Genomic DNA, 16093 nt, shown 5'->3' with positions numbered 1-16093 from the left:
CACCACGACCAAGTTGGATTCATTCCAGGGGCACAAGGATGGTTTAACATCCGAAAATCAATCAACGTTATCCAACACATCAACAAAAAGAAATATAAAAACCATATGATAATATCAATAGATGCTGAGAAAGCTTTCGACAAAGTGCAACACCCATTCATGATAAAAGCCCTTGAAATTCTTGGGATACAAGGAACATACCTCAACATCATTAAGGCCATCTATGACAAGCCAACAGCCAGTATCATTCTCAATGGTGAAAAGCTGAAAGCAATTCCATTAAGATCTGGAACAAGACAAGGATGTCCACTCTCACCACTGCTTTTCAATATAATACTGGAAGTCCTAGCCAGAGCAATAAGACAAGAGAAAGACATCCAAGGAATCCAAATAGGAAAAGAAGAAGTCAAACTATCACTATTTGCAGATGATATGATAATATACATAGAGAACCCAAAATCTCCACAGAAAAACTAATTCAACTCATCAATCAATTCAGTAAAGTGGCAGGATACAAAATCAACACGCAAAAGTCAGTAGCCTTCCTATACACAAACAATAAATCTGAAGAAGAAGAAATCAAAAAAACCACCCCTTTTATTATCGAAACAAAAAAAATCAAGTATTTGGGAATAAATCTAACAAAAGAGGTAAAGGACCTATACAAAGAAAACTATAAAACACTGTTAAAAGAAATAGAAGAAGACACAAAGAAATGGAAAGACATCCCCTGCTCATGGATTGGAAGAATAAACATTATTAAAATGGCCATCCTACCAAAAGCAATATACAGATTCAATGCTATTCCAATCAAAATCTCAATGGCATTCTTCAAAGAAATAGAACAATTATTGATGAAATTCATATGGAATCACCAAAAACCCCGAATAGCCAAAGCTCTACTGAAAAAAAAGAAGGAAATGGAGGCATCACACTCCCAGACTTCAAACTATACTACAAAGCCATAATCATCAAAACTGCATGGTATTGGAACAAGAACAGACATACAGACCAATGGAATCGAATAGAAAATCCAGAAATAAACCCACAGATTTATGGTCAATTAATCTTTGACAAAGGAGCGAAGACTATGCATTGGAGCAAAGAAAGTTTGTTCAATAAATGGTGCTGGGAAAACTGGGTCGCTACATGCAAAAGAATGAAGCTTGACCACTACCTCACACCATACACAAAAATCAACTCAAAATGGATTAAAGAACTAGACATAAGACCTGAAACCATAAAATACATAGAAGGAAATATAGGCGAAACACTACGGGATTTGCACATCAAAGACATCTTTACAGACACATCACCAAAGCAGTGATAGTGAAGAGAAAGATAAACAGCTGGGACTACATCAAATTAAAGAGCTTCTGCACAGCAAAAGAGACAATAACAAAAACAAAGAGAAACCCCACCAACTGGGAGAACATTTTTGCACCCAACACTAATGATAAAGGACTGATCACAAAAATCTGCAAAGAGCTGATGAGACTCAGCAACAACAAAGAAAATAATCCAGTCAAAAAATGGGCAGAAGAGCTAAAAAGAAACTTCTCTGAAGAGGAAATGCAAATGACCAACAGACATATGAAAAAATGTTCAACATCACTTGTAATCAGGGAAATGCAAATCAAAACTACCATGAGATACCATCTCACACCAGTGAGATTGGCACATATTAAAAAAACTAGCAACAACAAATGTTGGCGAGGATGTGGAGAAAAAGGAACTCTTGTGCACTGTTGGTGGGAGTGCAAACTGGTCCAACCACTATGGAGAGCTGTGTGGAGATTTCTGGACCTACTAAACATAGAGCTTCCATATGATCCAGCAATTCCACTCCTAGGTATTTACCCAAAGGACACAGAAACATCAATTCCAAAGAGCACCTGCACTCCTATGTTTATAGCAGCACTGTTTACAATAGCTAAGCTTTGGAAACAACCCAAATGCCCAAAAATAGATGACTGGATCAAGAAGATGTGGTACATATATACCATGGAATATTACTCAGCATTCAAAAAAGATAAACACATGCAATTTGCAGCAACATGGATGGCACTGGAAGGGATCATGCTCAGTGAAATAAGCCAAAAAGAAAAAGAAAAATACCGGATGGTCTCACTCATAGCAGGAATCTAGAAAACTTAAATAAGGGACCAGGAAAATGAATAACTATAAGAAAGTGAAAATCAAAATCAACAAAAAACTATGAACCAGAGACACTTTTTGGGGGGTGGGGGCGGGAGGGGAAGGATTGGGGTCAGAATGGGGCGTTTGCAATTGTATGGGGGAATATAAAAATAAAATTTAATATTTAAAAAAAAAAAAAAAAAACAATATGGTATTGTGGGATTAAATGAGGGGCTAAATCCCATAGATACATGGATCAATGGAGTAGAATCAAAAGCCCATGAATAAATCCACCTATATATCAGCACCTAATCTATGATAAAGCAGCTAAGGCCATAAAATGGGGAAAGGACAGTCTCTTTAATAAATGGTGCTGGGGAAATTGGAATGTCACACATAAAAGAGTGAAGTTAGATCACTTGCCAGCCCTAGTTACAAAAATAAACTCCGATGGGATTAAAGATTTAGATATAAATCTTTAATTTTACAAGAGTAAAATACATAGAAGAAAATATTGGCAATATATTCTATGACTTAAGTGATATAAGGGAATTAAAAACCAAACAATTGGGATTCCCTCAAATTGAAAACCTTCCATATAGTGAAACAAAATAAAGACAAATAAAAAGACACCACATAGAATAGGAGATAATTTAACACCCTAAATAAGTGAGGGGATTAATACCCAAGATGTGAAAAACATACACAATTCAACAACAACAAGTGGGCAGGGGATATGAACAAGTCACCAAAGAGTATATCTGAAGGCCAAAAGATATATGAAAAAAATGTTCATTGTCACTTTGAATGAGAGATACAGGTTATAACCACAGCGAGATACTATCTCATGTCTCTGAGAGTGGCCCATATTAAAACAACCTCCAACAACTAGTGGAGAGGATGAGGAGGAAGAGGAGCCCTATTACACTGTTGGTGGAATGTAAGCTGGTCAAATATAATATTATGGAGATGATCTGGATTTACCTTAAAAAGCTAGAATGGACATATCCATAAAGCCCATTCCTGAACAGACTCTGCAACCATTAACACATAAACCCACACATCCCATAATATTCACAACAGCATTATTTATAATACCTAGGACATGGAGGTAGCCTAAAGTTCCATTGGTGGACAACTGGACCAAGAAGAGGTGGTATGGAATACTATACAGCCATGGAATACTATACAGCCACAAGAAAGGATGAAATGCAGCCATTTTAAAAAAATGGAGGGCATCTGAGAGTATTATGTGAAGCAAAGTGTGTTAGAATGATATAAACAAACATGGGACATTTACATAGCAGATGATCTGATAATGTAAAACACTTGAAAAACTTGTGGATATCAGCATGCATTCTGAAGGCTTTCAGGTTAAAAGGGAGGCAGGAGAGAAAGGAGCAGGGGATAGAAAGGATGGTTGTCGGGGGAAAAAACTCAACAGGAGGCTTTCTGTGATTTTTGCATAGATGATCAGAGCCCCAAAGAAAAACAGACAGAACTGTTCTGGTCCATTTTGTGTAGATTTAAAAGAAGAAAATGGAAATAAAATAATCTCTCCATTTTTTTTCTCTACACAGCTGCTTAAAAAAGCAGAATTATCTTGGTCTTTTTTTTCTTTCCCTCAGGAGATGAGCAAGTCTGCAATGATATGCTTTTCTTCCCAGAGAAATACCCCAACCCCAAGTTTGAGCACTCATCTGACTACTTTGCAGCCAGAACCAGCCCAACATCCTTCCCTTTGTCCGCCATTTCAGGAAAAGAAAACTTGTTTAGAAATATTGGGGGAGAACGACCTGATACTGGTAAGTCAGCTTGTACTAAGAAAACCAGTATATAGGACATCAGCAAGTCCCAGTGGTGCTGCAGGAGATGGCAGGACCATAGTATCTGGGGATGGCAGATTTGGGGAACTACCATTTGTTTGGCACCAGCAATGTGTTAGGCTCTATGGGATTTATTCCCTCATTTAATCCCACGTCTGATAATGGGAGGAGCAAGGATTAAAATTAATCAGTATCGGGCCTCCCCGGTGGCGCAGTGGTTGAGCGCTGGGTTGCGAAGCTGCCCGCGGCCTCTGCAGCACCGGTTCAATCCCCGGCTGCTCCCGGCCAGGAGGAGGGTCCCACATGGCGCGCAGACCTCTCCGGCCGCCCGCTGCTCCCCTCAGCAGTGTACTTCGGTCCTTCTGCCTGCTCTGCTCCCCGCTCTGGCTCTGGTGAATTCTCTCACCCTCCCGCGCCTCTGACTGTACCCAGTGCATGTGTAAACAAAAAAACAAACAAACAAACAATAAATAAATAAAACATGCCTCTATTAAAAAAAAAAAAAAAAAGACTTCACCATTGACCTTTAAAAAAAAAAATAATAAAAAAAAATAAAATTAATCAGTATCACCCTAAAGTCCAGGTTTTCACCTCTTCCCGGTGCCTCCAAGAGATGTCTGAAAATAGAGACCAGAATGGAAATTATTCAGGGTTTCTTTTAAACTGTCCCTCTGTTCCTAGCTGCCAGCTACCACCCTTCACCTAACCCCTGAGCTCTGGCGCCCCACAGAAGCTAATTATGTCACATTGGATTCTGTCTTCTGGAGGAATTTGGGTCTGACTCCAAGGTCTTCACAAATTGTTTTTTGAAGCAAGACATAGATGGGACACAAACCATAAATTCTAAAACAGTTTTTTATGTGGAAAATTTTAAATTCCAAAAGTAAATAGACTAGTATAATAACCACTGACATAACCATCACTCAACTCTAATAATTACCAATCTGTTTCATTCGATTCCCCTTTAAAAATTGTTTAAAATTTTTCATGAAGGGGTAATTTATCTATCTATCTATCTATCTATCTATCTATCTATCTATCTATCTATCTATCTATTTATTTTCAACATTTATTTATTTATGCATACAAGAACTGGGGTACAGGCCAGAGGTGGGGGGGGGCGGTGAGAGGATACACCAGAGACAGAGTGGGGAACAGAACAGGCAGATTGACTGAAATACACTGCTGAGGGATCAGCAGGTGAGACAGGGTAGCTCCCTGGTCGGGGATCAAACTCATGCTGCAGTGGCTGTGGACAGCTTCATAGGTTATGTCTTAATCCCTTGTGCCACCAGGGAGGCCCATTGAAGGGGTAATTCAAAGGGAATTCCGGACACAGTGCCATTTCACCAGAGTGGGTAGGGCAGGTTTTGATACTGTAGATACAGATATTATTTGTTTGTTTGAAAAATTCTATATGTATTTTGGTAGAAGAAATCCAATGGCCTATGGGAAGGCTCTGATAAGTTTTATGTTGTGGGAATGCTTTTGGCAAGGGGTTGCAATTGGCCTGGAAACAACCCTCCAATATACCTTTCTCTGGCTTCACTCTAGAGGAACCATGGAAGAATTCACTCCAGTGTATTTCCAAGATGAATAGGCTGCCTGCTGGAAAAGCGTACAAAGTCAAGGCAGGGGATGCCCACCCAAATCTGTTGGTTGACCTGGATGCTGTCACAGTCCTTTTTTCTGGGGTCAGCAAATACCGGGACTTCATCCGTTACCTGCCCATCCATCTCTCCAAGTATATTCTAAGTATGCTGGGGTGGACTGGGGGATTTCTTACGAGACCTCCCATCACATCCAAGTTCTGACGTTCCCAGGTCCGGCTTTTTTTTTCAGGCATGTTGGATAAAAGCAGCCTGAACAGATGTGCCTCTGTGAGCCAGCACTGGGCTGCACTGGCACAGCAGGTCAAGATGGACTTGCTGATGCATAACTTCATTCAGAACCAGATTACCTTCATGCAGGTACTTTCTGTCTGGGAGGGGAGGGGACAGTCTAGAGATCAGCCTCATTTCTCTGTTGAGACTAACCTGACTCAGGGCTTGCAGTCTAGTCAGCAGGCCTGTAACTGGCCTCCTCCTCCTCCTTTGCTGCCTCATAGGCTTCACAGTCAATTCCTTTTTGCCTTCACTTCCCATTACTCACCATTTACTCCCCCATTGTCAGTGCATCTAACAAGAACAAGATGTGTAGAAACTTCTCAGGAAGAGAACCTCATAAAATGGGGTTTTTATTTTTCAAAGTGAGTTATTATCTATGCAATAAAAAAACTGTGCATCTGTTTCAGAATCAACTTCATATGGTGTAGAGATATTTACACAGCCACATACTATGGTTTAGGTTAAAATGCAATTTCCCCCCAATAGTTACCATCTCTGGCATTTTTACTTGTGATTCTTGCCTGGAGTCTAACCCTAAAAAATGATTTCCTGGTAGCTTGGATATTTGCTAGCAGAGATAGACGACCGAAAATGAGGAGAAGCAAGATTGTGAGGCAGGCCATGCTCTGGAGAGCTGGAGACTGCTTGCCATCCCTAGCTGGTCTTCCTCTAAGAGCAGAGTATTTACTATTCTCCTTAAACCAGTCTGCACATACTACTGGCCTAACTGGCCTTTCTTTTTTTTTTTAATATTTTATTTTATATAATTCTTATATCTTTTTTCATCTTTGCACAATGTATGCATTTTCATTTTGGTTATATTCCCCATACAATTGCACTTCCCCCCTTATTTTGACTCTAGTCCTTCCTTTCCCCGCTGCTCCCTCCCAGCCCCCCTCCCCAGTAGTGTGTCTCTGGTTTACAGTTGCTTGTTGATTTTGATTTTTACTTTGTATTGATTAGTCTTTTTCCTGGTCTCTTATTTAGGTTTTCTAAATTCCTGCTATGAGTGAGACCATCCGGTATTTTTCTTTTTCTTTCTGACTTATTTCGCTGAGCATGATCCCTTCTAGTTCCATCCATGTTGCTGCAAATTGCATGTGTTTATCTTTTTTGAATGCTGAGTAATATTCTATGGTGTATATGTACCACATCTTCTTGATCCAGTCATCTATTTTTGGGCATTTGGGTTGTTTCCATAGCTTAGCTATTGTAAATAGTGCTGCTGTAAACATAGGCGTGCAGGTGCCTCTTAATCAGAATTCACCCATCTTTCCTACTTTGCCCCTCCTCTTGGAGAGCAGCAACCAACATTAGCATTTTCTGTTTTTATTTTTCTCCCCAGGGATCCTACCCAAAGGGGATAGATCCTAATTTTGCCAACAAGCTTTCCATCCCAGTTCCTAAAATGGTAGATGACGGGAAGCGCACACGTGCGAAAAATCAGAAATGGAAACTGAGGATGAAGGTGGGTCCCACCTGGCCTTTGGAGCAAGTAGCTGTGAATGCCACATTTTTATTGGCCACTGAAGTCCAGACTTAGCCCTCACACAGACATATGAGAAGTGGGAGGATATGGAACATAGCATGTGGATATAGGACAGGGGAGGCCAGAGTTCTTTGCTTTGTATTCTTGAGCAAGAGACTTCCTCTCTTTATGCCTAGTTTCCTCATCTGTTAGATAAGTGAGTTGATTTGGTGGTCCTCTCAGAGTTCAATTCTTCAAATCCCCCAACCATACCCTCTGTCCATGGCACCAAGTCACTGAAAGGGTTGCTCAGAGCCAGTAGCAATATGAGGGAGAGCCAGGATTCTCCTTAACACCTACCAGTCAATGCATCTAGAGGCCTGCTGATCAGGAATAAGAAGGACCCAAGGACTGGGGGCAGCAGGGCCACTCCAGACTGTCCAGGGAGTGAAGTTTTGTCACCTCTCACTTCCAGCTCATTCTGGTTGCAAAATGGGAAAGGAGGGCCTCCTCTGGTGGCACAGTGGTTGGGCGCTGGGCTGCGAAGCTGCCCGCAGCCTCTGTAGCGCCGGGCCCCTCCGCGCTGGCGGGGGGGGTCCCACATGGCACGCAGACCTCAGCAGTGTGCTTCGATCCTTCTTTCTGTTCTGCTTCCTCCTCTGGCTCTGGCAAATTCTCTCACCCTCCTGTGCTTCTGACTGTACCCAGTGCTTGTATAAATAAATAAATCTTAAAAAAAAAAATGGGAAAGGAGAATTACTTAACCATAGATCTCCCCACCAAATCTTGGGCAATAATGAAGAAGTGTAGGTGGAAGATTCTCTGAGGTCTCTGTTCTGCATGTCCAGGCATGGTGGTCATTCCTAAAACTGTTCAATTCCTGCTCCCTTCTCTATTTTGAAATCCATACCACTGGCCCCCAAAAGGATACCTGACCGTGGGTAGTCTGCCACTGGCCCCCAAAAGGATACCTGACCGTGGGTAGTCTGACTGTAGCTTCTCTTAGAGAAACTGTGGGTATAAATTAGAATTTGAGAAATAGTCGTATCCAGAGAGACTGTCCATTTTATGTGCCCAGAGAGGTCAAGCAGGTCACATGAATGAGGGAGGAGTCTGGTGTGAAAGTAAGGACGACAGACCTGTCGTGAACTGCAGCATTCACTCCCAACGGAAGGGGCAAGTGTTACCCAATCCAGCTAACTGTTACCATGGGCACTATGAACATGGACTTCCCAGACCACCAGAACTTTGAGGAGAAGACAGAAATCTGAATCACCACGTGAAATCACTTGTTTTTCTTAATGCTGGCAATCAGTTAAAGGCATTTAAAAGAAAATGTGGATCAAAGAAAAAAACACATTTGTGGATCTCAGTTGACCTACCATTTAAAAAAATATTTATTTATTTATGCATACAAGAACTGGGGTTAGTCTAGGTGCGGGAGTGTGTGTGAAAGTATTCACGGAGACAGAGTGGGGAGCAGAACAGGTGGATCTACTGAGATACACTGCTGAGGGGAGCAGCGGGCGAGTCAGGAGAGCTCTGCTGCGCCTAGTGGGTAGCTCCCTGGCTGGGGACCAAACTTATGCTGCAGTGGCTGATAGCGCTGTGATTTTAACCCCTGAGCCACCACGGAGGCCCCGACCTGCTATTTTTATCTCTGAATTGATCTATTCACTCATTTTATAGATGAAGAAACTGAGGCTCAGAGAGGTCTCTCAGTCAGTGCAGTGAGAAAGACACAAGTTGAATGAGGCCCTGCCCTCTTCAAGTCAGTTGCTTTGCTAAGTATAACAAAATACCCTTGTTCCTCAGTGAGGTAGTTAGTAATCACCTGACAAAAATGGATTACCCAGTCAGTGTGTGATATTTTAGAAATGTACCTAGTGTAAGAGAGAGAAATAAGTAAAGAGTATGTAGACTTGGCAAAGAACATGTGAAGCAGCAAGAATAAACATTTAAGGAATCTGCTGGGGAAAGGTAGAGGTGAGTGCTTCTGAGGGGTGATGGCCATAATGGGTGCTCTCTGCTGAGCTAAAGCAGTATGCCAGTGCTTGTTCTGTCAGGTATGTGAAATAAAATGTGAAAAACATTGACTTCAGGGATATGGCCAAAGGGCATCTGTGACTTTATTTTGTGAGTGCTACCCTTTGTGAACTTACTTTCAGAACAACTGTGCTATGAGCACATGGAAAGTTCATGGCATTAGAACACATAAAAAATACAAAGAGGTGGAAGAATTAGGGCCTTGGCAGCCTTTTCTAATTTATGGACTACATTAATGCCTGCTTACGGGCCTCGCCCCATCACCACGTAACAGCAGCCCCAGCCTGAAGAGGAAGAATCTATGTTGTACCCTTGCCTGAAGTGATGCCAGGGACACATGACAGGGGCGTTGGTAAAGTTACCATAGTCTGATTTCCAAGTATTCCTTGTTAGACTGACTACAACCTGTGGACTGCATATCAAGGCCAGGAAACCCAGCAGGTGCAGATGGAGGAGAGAAATGTCTTCTGCGGGACTTACAATGTTCGCATTCTCTCTGACAAGTAAGTCTGGGATCAGGTCTTCTGGGTCTTTCAGAACCTTGAATTGCTCACACCAGCATCTTAGGATTCCCTTGATCCTTCTTGGCAGGGCAGTCCTTTCCCATGTCAAACTCCAGCCCCAAAATAATATAGATCCCATTTGGAGAACAGGTGCTTGATTTTTACATCATTCTCAGTGGTGAGTGAATGACATTTTTTTCCTGATAAAGTTGGGGTATACTGCCCAAGAACCTGCCTCTGATGTATGCAATTCACATGTATACATTTGTTTCTTTTCTTCGAAATATCTGTATTTTACTCCTAATTTTAGAAATAATGTATGCTTAATGGAAAAAAAATTCCTCCAAATGCTGCTGAGAATTGAGAAAAGTCAAAGATCTCCTATACTATAATCTTATCATTTAGAGAAAACCATCATTAAACTACATTTTAAACTGCATTTTACTACATTTAACTACCTTAAACTACATATTTAATAGAATGATGTTAGGCTATACATATTTCTGTAACCCACTCAGCAAAGTATTCTGGGTAGATTTCCATGTTAAATATGAAAATGGTACTTAATGATAACTATATTTGGATATGCCATAGGAAGAAGAGCCTTTAATCAACTATCAGTCATACTTTAGGCACAGGACTTCATTCTTTATTCACAGTTTTGTAAAGTTCATCTTTATTTTTTTTGACTGTGACTCTTACTAACAAATTGATTCAGAGAATATACTAGTCAGTAGGGGGAAGACAGAGCAAACAGGGGAAAAGCAAAGTTGATATTTTTATGGATAGTGGGGTGACAAGCCCTCTTTAGAAGAGATCATGATTGGATGTGACAAGTGGATTGACAAAAATATCAAAAATTGTTTCTCATATTTAGTGAGGCTACGTATTCTTGTTTATTGAAACAAACCCAATTTACTCTGTGGTACTAGACTAATTAGTAATAGTGTCTCCTTTCACAATAAAAATTGTCTCAGTTTGAACAATAAATGATTTGGCCACATTGCTCTTATTTTATCTATTTACCAAAAATCCTAAGATTGGAAAATTAGTTCAACTCACCCTATTTTATTGGACTATAAGCTCATCGAAGGCCAGGTTCATCTTATTCATCTTTGTATTTCCTATGGTAGCAACGAGCACAGGACTTTGAACCTGCTGCATACTCACTGGATATTTGTTAAGAAAAATAAAATCCATTAGGATATGCAGTGGATATAGGGGTTTTCCATAAAAAAAGGCTTTTATGGTCAAATAAGCTTAGGAAATGCCATACACTCTACTCTCTTTCTTACTGATTTTTCCTACATTAGCAGATTAAAAAATAGTTTTGCCTTTTGTGTCTAGGTTTTAAATCTTTCTGAGATGGATTTTTTTGTTATGGCATGAGGTAGGGATCCATCAGCCTATTACTACTAGGTCTTGCCTTCTAAAAAGTTGTTGGAAGGCCCTGCATTTCCCATTCTACCATTGCTGTAGGTGAAAGCCATGTTGCTATGTGAGTCCCAGTAAAGACACTACTTCTTTTTTCATGGGGCATCTCCTCTCCTCCCTACAACTCAGGTGGGATCAAAACAGAGTCATCCATTATTCCGGGGGAGATTTGATAGCCGTTTCATCAAATCGGAAGATCAAACTTCTGAACATCATTAATATAAAGGAGATACCCATCGAGTTCCGTGGCCATGCAGGGACTGTCCATGCCCTCATCTTGTGTGAGGAGGGAAACTTTCTCCTGAGTGGGAGCTACGACCTGAGTATCAGGTAAGGGGTTCAAGGAAGTCATGGTCCCCATCCAGAGCCAAAAGCTTGCCAAAAACAAACCGAAAAGTTATCCTAAATGACAGACTTCCAGATAACACACAACTTTTTTATTTTTTAGCTAAGTAAAAACCAAAAATTTGTGTATTGTTCAAATGTGAATGAGATAGATTTATAATAATCATCAGATATATTCTCTAGTTGCAGATTTTGAATCAGTAAATATCTTTATTCAAAGGAAGGCACACTTTTATTTCCCTACCAACACTGGGTGCCATCCAACTTTCAAATTTTTGCCAAATGAATCTGTGGAAAATCATTTCCAGTAGCATTACTCTGGTTATTAATAAGCTTGCTTATTAACTTCTGAAGCTTCCTGTTCTGTAAATTGCCTGATTATGTCCTTTATCTATTTTTCCTATTGGGGCTATTCTAATTATATTTATCTCTTTATATTAGTTCTTTATACTTCTTTTTTAAATAAAAGGTGTCATTTTCACCTATAGCAACTATAAAATAATCTGCGATATCCCCCAGTGATTTATGGTGCCATCTTTATTATATGGTGATTTTCCATATATACATAAGAAGTGTCTGGTTGGTCTCTATTCTAAAATAGTGGTTTGTTTTTCTGATCTTGCACCAAAACCATCCTGTTTTTGAAAAGACCTATGAAAAAGCGATTTTAGGCTTATAGCAAAATTGAGAGGAAAGATTTTTCCATATACTCCCTGACCCTACTCATATACAGCTTCACCTATTGACCTTAATCCTTCCTCTCTCACCCCCCCCCAACCCTGTAGTATGTCTATGGTTTATAGTTGCTTGCTGATTTTGATTTTTTCTTTCTTATAGTTATTCTTTTTCCTAGTCCCTTATTTAGGTTTCCTAGATTCCGGCTATGAGTGAGACCATCTGGTATTTTTCTTTTTCTTTCTGGCTTATTTCGCTAAGCATGATCCCTTCCAGCTCCATCCATGTTGCTGCAAATTGTATGAGTTTATCTTTTTTGATTGCTGAGTAATATTCCATTGTGTATATATACCACATTTTCTTGAACCAGTCATCTATTTTTGGGCATTTGGGTTGTTTCCATAGCTTAGCTATTGTAAATAGTGCTGCTATAAACATAGGGGTGCAGGTGCCCTTTTGAATTAATGTTTCTGTGTCCTTTACCATAAACATTTTCTGTATTCCATCTATGTATTCATTTTCCCCTCCCTACTCCAATTCCTGGCAACTGCTGATATTTTTTTCTGTCTCCATGATTTTGCCTTCTCCAGAATGTTGTATAGTCAGAATCATTCAGGATCTAACCTTTTCAGATTGACTTCTTGCACCTAGTATATGCATTTAAGATTCTTTCATTCCTTCGAATGGTTTAACAGCTTATTTTTTTTTGGTGCTGAATAATATTACATTGTCTGGATGTACCATAGTATATTTATCTACTCATCTACTGAAGGACATCTTGGTTGTGACAATTATGTTTTGACAAAAGAAAAGTTTTGACAATTTTGAACAAAGCTGCTATAAACATCCACATGCAGGTTTTTGTGTGAGCATAATTTTTCTACTCCTTTTGGTAAATATCAAGAAGTATGATTGCTGGATCATATGGTAAGAATATAGTTGGTGGGCCTCCCTGGTGGCGCAGTGGTTGAGCGCTGGGTTGCGAAGCTGCCCGCTGCCTCTGCAGCGCCGGTTCGATCCCCGGCTGCTCCCTGGCCACCGGAGGAGGGTCCCGCATGGCGCGCAGACCTCTCCTGCCGCCCGCTGCTCCCCTCAGCAGTGTGCTTCGGTCCTTCTGCCTGCTCTGCTCCCCGCTCTGGCTCTGGTGAATTCTCTCACCCTCCCGCGCTTCTGACTGTACCCAGTGCTTGTATAAATCAATCAATCAATCTTGTATAAATAAATAAATAAATCTTTAAAAAAAAAAAAAAAGAATATAGTTGGCTTTGTAAGATGCCACCAAACTGTTTTCCAACATGGCTGTACCATTTTTGCATTCTTATCAGCAATGAATGCGTTCTGATTGCCCTGAATCCTCACCAGCATTTAATGTTATCAGTGTTGCAAATTTTGGCCGTTCTAATAGATGGCTAGTGGTATCTCATTATGGTTCTAATTTGCATTTACATAATGGCCTACAATGTGGAGCATCTTTTCATTTGCTTACCTTTGCAAATGCTATCTGATTTATTTCTCAAATTGTTTATTGCTGGTATGGATAAATGCTATTGATTTTTGTAGTTTCATCTTCTATCCAGAAACCTTGCTAACCTCTTAGTTCTAAAAGTATGTGTGCACTACTTTTCCCCTTCCAATCTTGCCTATGCCTTCCAATTAAAGAGAAAAGGAATCTTTATCTTATTCTCCTTCTTGAAGGGAATATACCTTCAGTAGTGTTTACTGTTATGATTTAGTTTATAAGTTTTACAAAGTCAAGGAAGTTCCTTTTATTCCTGTTTTTCTGAAAATTTTTATCAAGTGCCTTTCTGTATAAATAATAAAAAAAAAAACCAGTAATCTGGACACATGGTTGACCATGTGACTAAAAACAGAAATCCAAAACATGCTTTTTTTCAGACATGGTTAAAAGCATGTGGGCACATAGTAGGGTTTGATAAACTGGTAAGGCTGTAGGGCCTTTGAGATTATTAGGAAAAAAGTTTAACACAAAGGAAAACAAAAGAAATATTAATTGCTTACTATGTGCCAAGTCTCATAATTACTCCATGATGTAAGTACCACTCTCATCCCACTGGGAATGAGGAACCTGAGGTGCAGAGTGGTTCAGTAACTTATTCAAGATCACACAGGTAGTAAGTGATAGACCTTGGACTGGACCTCAGGTAGCCTGGCTCCCACCCCACTATCTTAACATTGCACTTTGCTCTGTCATGAATGCCTTATGACTGAACTACCATTGAACTATCAATGGTAGTTAAGAGACTTCAGGCAAGTTTGCTTATTACAAAGTATGATTCATGCACGTTCCCACATATCTCTGATGTGCTTTAGAAATATACACCAGATAATTTTGGATCTAAGTAGCTGTGGCAAGTTGATCTGTTGTTCTTATTTGAAGGTCAGATCTTCCATTGAATCAATGCTATGGATACTAAGCCTGGTGATGGTCATTCCAGGGATCCTTCTACCTAATACCAACTGAACATCTATCAAGCATTTTGTACTTGTTGTTCTAATGTTATAGGCATTAATTCAGAGTTTCTCCACCTTAGCATTGCTGACATTTGGGGCTAGAAAATTCTCCATGTGGAGGCTTTCCTGTGCATTATAGGATGTTTAGCAGCATCCTTGAACTCAACCCATTAGCTATCATAAGCACCTCCCTCCCACTTGTGACAATCAAAATGTCTCCAGACATTGTCAATATATCCCCTGGGAGTGGAAATCACCCCTGGTTGACCATCACTGTATTTGTGTATTTAATTCTTCATAAAAACCCTATGAGGTAACTACTACAATTGTAATTCCCACTTGATTAATGAGGAAATGAAGCTTAATTTTCATTTAAGAAATTAAGAGAAATTAAGTAACTTTTCTAAAATTACCCCTAAAAGGTGCTGCAACTGGGATTCAAATCCAGGTCTTTGACCCTCAGCTTAACCATGAAACTTCTGCCTTCCAACTACCTATTGATCTAAAGGAACAATACACAGTATGATCCCTGGGCCCTCAGAAAATCACAAGACCTTTTTTTGGCTCATTCCTACAGATACTGGGATCTGAAAAGTGGGGCATGTGTGCGAATCTTCACTGGCCACCAAAGGACAATCACTTGCATGGATTTATATAAGAAGATCTTTGTATCTGGATCAAGAGATTGCCAGATAAAAGGTGAGAAAAAAATGTCTAAAACTCTCTAAGAAGTTTCCCTAAATCCATGGGTTGCCAAAAAACTTGCTTTTCTACAGGCAGTCATTTAGTCTTTTTTTATCTGTCATCCATCCATCCACTGATCTTTTCAACAACTGTTTGTTGAATACTGAACTGTACTCAATGCCAAAGGGGAAAATTGATACAGCCCTTAAGACATGACTTTTTCATTTCCTCAAGGTGTTTATACTCTCCTAATGGGACATACACACACATATATATCTGCAGATAATATATATAATGTATATAGCTTATATAATCTGTATGTAAGTACATAATGGGAGCTATAGTAAATAGGTGAATGATAATAGTTGCCATTTATTGAGTCCTGACTTTGTGACAGGCATTGTGATAGGAGCTGTTCACACTCTTATTTAACCCTCACAACAACCCTGTGGAGTGGACAGAGATGAGGAATCCAAGACTCAGAGAGAAAAACAACTTGCTTCACATCAAAGCTGCTAAATAGTACAGCATAAATTTGAACCCAAGGCTGTCTGGTTCTAAATCATGTGCTCTTAACCAACATGCTGAGTTCTAAGGGGCTGCAGAAATGAGAAT

General features: G+C 39.9%; 1 protein-coding gene across 3 annotated transcripts in view; it reads left to right on the top strand.

Annotated features, from left to right (window-relative positions):
• The window catches only part of FBXW10B (F-box and WD repeat domain containing 10B), a 45157-nt gene that overhangs the window by 8777 nt on the left and 20287 nt on the right, over positions 1-16093 (top strand). For 2 of the 3 annotated variants that reach the window (XM_037492329.2, XM_037492327.2), the window contains exons 2-8: positions 3768-3944; positions 5520-5720; positions 5808-5935; positions 7197-7319; positions 9759-9868; positions 11432-11632; positions 15372-15493. In XM_037492329.2, coding sequence (XP_037348226.1) covers positions 3768-3944; positions 5520-5720; positions 5808-5935; positions 7197-7319; positions 9759-9868; positions 11432-11632; positions 15372-15493 — 1062 coding nt within the window. The remainder of the gene's footprint in view (positions 1-3767; positions 3945-5519; positions 5721-5807; positions 5936-7196; positions 7320-9758; positions 9869-11431; positions 11633-15371; positions 15494-16093) is intronic. The other variant, XM_037492328.2, reaches the window with a different exon arrangement.

Source organism: Talpa occidentalis, unplaced genomic scaffold, assembly GCF_014898055.3.
Source record: "Talpa occidentalis isolate TD23 unplaced genomic scaffold, MPIMG_talOcc4v2.1 talOcc4.7, whole genome shotgun sequence".
Lineage (NCBI taxonomy): Eukaryota > Metazoa > Chordata > Mammalia > Eulipotyphla > Talpidae > Talpa > Talpa occidentalis.
Note: the sequence above shows the minus strand (reverse complement) of the source record. Positions and strands in the feature narration are given on the sequence as shown.